At 43.9% G+C, this 6,000-nt stretch overlaps 1 protein-coding gene across 1 annotated transcript in view; it reads left to right on the plus strand.

The window, feature by feature from the left end:
- LDLRAD3 (low density lipoprotein receptor class A domain containing 3) overlaps positions 1 to 3,182 on the plus strand; it is a 142,927-nt gene extending 139,745 nt beyond the window's left edge. Inside the window, exons 5-6 of the mRNA XM_069739947.1 lie at positions 820 to 1,165; positions 1,352 to 3,182. Coding sequence (XP_069596048.1) covers positions 820 to 1,165; positions 1,352 to 1,589 — 584 coding nt within the window. The 3' untranslated portion in view covers positions 1,590 to 3,182. The remainder of the gene's footprint in view (positions 1 to 819; positions 1,166 to 1,351) is intronic.
- Positions 3,183 to 6,000: the final 2,818 nt, after the last annotated feature.

Genomic DNA, 6,000 nt, shown 5'->3' on the forward strand with positions numbered 1-6,000 from the left:
TGTATAACAGCTCCACACTGTATAATGGCCACATGTAGTACTCCATCAATATAATGGCCTCATACAAAGAAAAAAACTACTCACCTCTGCCGTCTTAATATATCAGTCCTACCTGTGGGCACACATGCCATCTCCTCAGCACTAGCGCCACCACCATCCCCCTCATTACTGGCACCGCTACCCTCACCCTCCTCATCACGCGCGCAGACTGATGGGAGGGCGCTTGTGCAGAGGAAAGTAGCCGCAGTGCTAGTGATGAGGGAGATTAGAGTAATGGCGCTAGTGCTGAGGAGATTGCACGTGTGCCCACCGGGACGCCTCTACGTACCCCCCTCTGGCACGTGTGCCATAGGTTCACCACCGCTGCCCTACACACACACACACACACACACACACACACACACACACACACACACACACACGTCAGTTAAAGGGAGAAGACACTTGGGACCAGCCTTTAACTAGTCCTTATGACTGTTGTGTTTGAAACTGATAAGCTGTAAACGCTGCAGAATATGTTGGCGCTATATAAATAAAGATTATTATTATTAGTCCCCGGCCATCTTTTCAAAGTCTATATATTTTTTTCTGATGCACCGCAGCATTTCAAAGTAAAACCTACATGGCTGCAGTAATAATGAGCCATTGACTGATTCATGCTGCCCAATGATTCGGGCAGCTTGAATCCGCTAATGAGTTTACTGGATACATTGACCATGTTTTCTTACTTTGAGTGATCTCTTCCAATCAAGTCACAAAAATGTTCTTGCTATTGACTCAGTCAACTTGTTTGAACCGTTTTTTTTTTTCCCTCCACAGAGGGCACCGGCGAGCAGGAGTACGTATCCTCGGAGATTCAGCTTCTCTATTACCCCAGTATCACATACACCATCATCGGGAGCTCGGTCATCTTTGTGATGGTGGTGGCATTGCTGGCCCTGATCCTGCACCATCAGAGGAAACGTACCAACCTCATGAGTCTTCCTGTACATCGGCTGCAACACCCACTGCTGCTCTCCAGACTGGTGGTCCTGGACCACCCACACAACTGCAGAGTCACCTACAATGTCAACAGTGGGGTCCATTACGTGTCCAGCGAGGGCTACCAGCCGCCGGTTAACATCGAGTCACCTCCATCTTACACTGAGGCAGTGCTGGACGACAAGTGAGTATCTCTCATATATATTTGTTTGGCTGTGTAGATCCATGTTGTCGAATCTAACCCCTGGCTCTCCAGCTGTTTTTGACAACCAGAAGGTGGGAAAGACATGGGTTGGAGACCACTGATATATATACGAAAGTACATGAGAGTTCCCTTTTGTGCATTGTATAATGTGTCTTCCTCTTACAGCTCTTGTCCACCCTGGTTCTCTTTGCCGCCACCACCATACTCTTCAGACGTGGAAATTTCCAGCCAGACAGAACTTCCTCCCTACCGCTCCAGAACAGGCAGCGCTACAAGCACAGGCTCTACAGGCAATACCCTGGACACCCCCAGCGGCTCTTGGGATTCCGGCAGCCCCTCTGAAGCACAGGAAAGCGCGTCCTCCCCCAGTGATTCCCAGCTTAACACTGTGCTGGAGGTTTGAAGGCCACAACACCCACCCAAGAAACTTCTACAAGACACTGGGGGAGGTACTAAAAGAGACTGAAAGTTTCTTGAGTTGGTTTGTGGCATCTTGTTACCAGCAAATGCTCCTTATATTTTTATAGAGTGCAGAGGTATATTTTTTTAGATGTTTCTCTCTCTTCCCTTTGTATTATTTTACTATTGTTGCAGTCTTCTTATTTCTACAGTTGGGTCCAGAACTATTTGGACAGTGACACAAGTTTTGGCATTTTAGCAAAACATATTATAAATACTGTTATATAATCAATATGGGCTTAAAGTGCGAATCTCCGCTTTTAGGCTGGTTTCACATTTGCGTTTTTTGCCGCAGCGTTTGTACCGCATATAGACGCATGCGTCGTGTTTTCCTATATTTAACATTTAAAACGCATGCTTTTTTTGGTTCGCGTTTTGCTGCGTTTGACGACACGTCGCGTTTGACGACGCATGCGTCGCTTGCGGCTTGGCGCGGAAATGCAACATGTAGTAATTTTTAGAGGCGTCTATTTGCCGCCAGGAAACGCATGCGTTTGATTGCGCAAGGTTTGCGTCAAAAAAACGAATTGCTGTCTATGTAAACGCATGCGTTTTTAAGCACATGCGTTTTTGAACGCATGCGTTTCAATAGAGAAAAACAAGTCTAGACACTGATAAGCCACCCCCCACCATCAAGGTGATAAAGGGATCCAAACCCTAGCCCAAACCCTAACCGGAAAATGGAAATAAATACCTTTTTTAAATTTTTCCCTAACTAAGGAGTTGATGAAGGGGGTTTGATTTTTATTTATAGGGGGTTTTCTAGTGGATTTTTATGTTTGTCAGCTGTCACACACTAAAAGACGCTTTTTATTCCAAAAAATATTTTTTGCGTTACCACATTTTGAGAGCTACAATTTTTCCATATTTTGGTCCACAGAGTCATGTGAGGTCTTGTTTTTTTGCGGGACGAGTTGACATTTTTATTGGTAACATTTTCGGGCACGTGACATTTTTGATCGCTTTTTATTCCGATTTTTGTGAAGCAGAATGAACAAAAGACAGCTATTCATGAATTTCTTTTGGGGGGCCATTTATACCGTTCCACGTTTCGTCATAATACACGCCCTCTGTAGTCCCATTGGCGGTGTCTAGATCTTGATTTTTCTCTTGTGAAATTTCTCATCATGCGTACCAAAAGCGCGAACGCAGGAAAAAACGCATGTAAACGCGTACAAACGTGGTGTTTTTTTCACCACTTGCGGATGCGTTTTAAACGCTGTGGATTTAAACGCAAATGTGAAAGTAGCCTAATTTGAGGATATTCACATTCTAATTGGAGTAAGGGTTTATGAATTACAGCTGTTTAATATGTAGCGGCCTCTTTTTTTTTTAAATTAACAAAAAGTAATCTCAAAAACCCTATAATGGGCTTCATGGGCTATTCCCTTGTTAATCCAAAATCAGTTAAGAAGGTAAAAGGTCTGGAGATGATTCCAGATGTGGCATTTGGAAGCTGTTGCTGTGAACCCACAACATGCGATCAAAGGAGCTCTCAATGAAAGAGAAATAAACAGTCATTAGGCTGGAAAAAAAAGAAATGCATCAGAGAGCAGAAATGTTAGGTGCAACTAAATCAACAGTTTGGTACGTTGTGCAAAAAAAAAAAAAAAAAAAAGAGCGTGCAGGTGAACTTGAGAACTCAAAAAGGCCTGGACGTCCACAGAAGACAACAGAGGTGGGTGATCGCAGAATCCTTTCCATGGTAAAGAAAAACCTCTTTACAATATCCAAGTAAAGACCACGCTCCAGGAAGTCGGTGTCTACGTATCTAAGTCCACCATAAGAGAAGACTTCATGAAAGCAAATGGCTCAGGTTCACCACAAGGTGCAAACCATTATACAGCCTTAAGGGACTCTGTCACCTGAATTTGGAGGGAACAATCTTCAGCCATAGGGGTGGGGTTTTCGGGTGTTTGATTCACGCTTTCCTTACCCGCTGGCTGCAATATTGGATTGAAGTTCATTCTCTGTCCTCCGTAGTACACACCTGCACAAGGCAAAGATTTGGTCACGGTCCAAGTATTTCTGAACTTAACTGTAAGTGATCCTCTAAAGGCAATAAGGCACGTACCCCAGACTGTGGTGTAGATCGCGTGCTTGGTACACAAGCCACGACCCTCGGCTACAGAATGAAAAGCCTAAGGTGTCAAAAACTAAGCTTCCCCAAAACAAGGCTGTCTTTATAGCTGTAGAGGAAGCCATTTTGTGGATGGACCAAATTTAAAAAGTGATTGTTTAGTATTATAAAGCCATGACTGATGCTTTCCTTCAGAGCACCATGCCTGTTTACTTCCATGGATTTCAGCTGCAAGCTAGACACAACGTAAGGAAAAGATGGGGTGATGGTTCTGGAAGAACGGGGCCATGGTTATTTTTTGTTTTTTGTTTACCAGTACAATCCCTTTACTTTATACTCAGAAACCAATCTTAGACTAGTGAATCCCGACCCTCCAAGGTATCCGACTGGTATTGCCGGCAGGTAAAGTCGGGAGCTGCACAATGTGCTTTACACATGATCATTCTGCCTCCATTTTTCTGTTCCAATTTTTTTCCTCTTAGATTTTTTCATCACCAAAACTATACCTTTTATTTTTCCATCATTGGCGTGTGAGGGCTTACTTTTTTGCCAGATGAGTTGCAATTTACGAACAACAAATTATTTTTGATTTTATAAATTGTTAGCTTTATACTTCGGTCAGTCTGATTTTGTTTTTTACTTCACGTTGGCTTATAATATTCTGGGAACTTTATTTTTCTGCTGATAGTGTCAAGTCTCCTTGTTCTATATGTGATGAGCTGTAGCATTCATTGCTGCCATCTTGCTACATATACAATTTTTTTTTCTAAAATTGCTTTGACTTTTTTTTTTTCGAAAGGCGAGATGACAAAAATGTCAGAATTGCTCTTTTTTGGTTCTCTTTTCCTTTAGTGTTCTCCATCAATGCAAAAATAGATAATTCAAAATTTAAGAAAATTGGACGGTAACTGGCAAGGTGATACCAAATGTGTTTATGAAATATAAAAAAAATGTTTTTAACTGGAGAAAGACATTTCTGTACTGCAGTCTATTGTCTTTTTAAACGATCAAAGGTGCATAAATATAACACATCATTAGGCTCGTACCGCCGTGATTACCCATCCGCACCCTGCAATCACATGGCAGGGAGGACAATGGGGTGGAAGAGGGAGTCCTGCCTCTGTGTAACCTGATAGGCCGGGATCACGCATGCGAGAAATACGTCAGAGTCTCACATGGTAATCCCCGGGCCTGCACCCGACACTCAGGAGCGGAGCGTGCGGCTTCATGTATTGCTATGCGGCCGCACGCTACGCTCCAGAGTGCAGGCGGCAGGGCCGGGGATTACCATGCGAGACTCGGACGTATTTCTCGCATGTGTGATCCCGGCCTTACAGGTGCTACTGACCACAGCCTTCAAGGGTACATTACCACCATCCCCGCTAGCCGTGGCAGATGGATAAAACTCCACTCCAAGATGTTCTACAGCCACAGGAGCCAGGCCCACTCCTCCAAGATGTTCCTACACCTCAGGTGAATTTTGGCTCCATGTACAAAATGTCTTCCTCTACACAAATGACATTGGCGCCTTTGTTTTGATCTCATCTGTAACAGGGGTGGCTCGTTTCTGCTCTTCTCGACTATGACCTGGATAATTTTTTTTTTTATTATTCTTTATCTTTTCTTTTGAATCTGTAGATAGGCAATTATTTGGATAGAGACTTAAGTAGTCACAATTATCGTACATGCAGAAAACTAGAGCAGCTCAGAGTAAAGAATAAAGAAAAAACATCACCAAGATCTAAGGGGGGAAAGACAGACTATTAAATAATAACGTCTCGAGAAGGATTACGCTGCATGAACAAATACAAATGTCAGCGCCTCGCAGCGTAGGGAACAATGGCAGCCGCACCAAGGAAACCCTCACTGCACGGAGCCCCTGGACCCGCGCCTCTCGTAATGACAGCTCTATCGGATATATCAAACCTGACTGTCTTGGAGAACCTGACAAGAACCAAGTCTGAACTGACTGTAGATCCTCCTGGAAGTGACCAAAACATCAAACCATTTACAATCAAATTCAATGGGACAACCCAAGCGAGGCCTCATTCCAGCACCACGGACAGGAGGAATTTGTAGGCAGCAGTATGGGGCCATACTGGACATTGGGAAAAGTGGTCTCATCTGGGACCCCTACGAAAGTGACTGACGCGTCTCTATTAGACTACTCGCTCGTTATCTCGTTTGCCCATGGTGCCTTCTCTAACCCAGTTTTTGCTCGAATGGACATTGTTGACGGGGCTCTGATGCCTATATATTTATGGGGAGCTCCTCC

The sequence above is a fragment of the Ranitomeya imitator genome, chromosome 9 (genome assembly GCF_032444005.1).
Source record: "Ranitomeya imitator isolate aRanImi1 chromosome 9, aRanImi1.pri, whole genome shotgun sequence".
Lineage (NCBI taxonomy): Eukaryota > Metazoa > Chordata > Amphibia > Anura > Dendrobatidae > Ranitomeya > Ranitomeya imitator.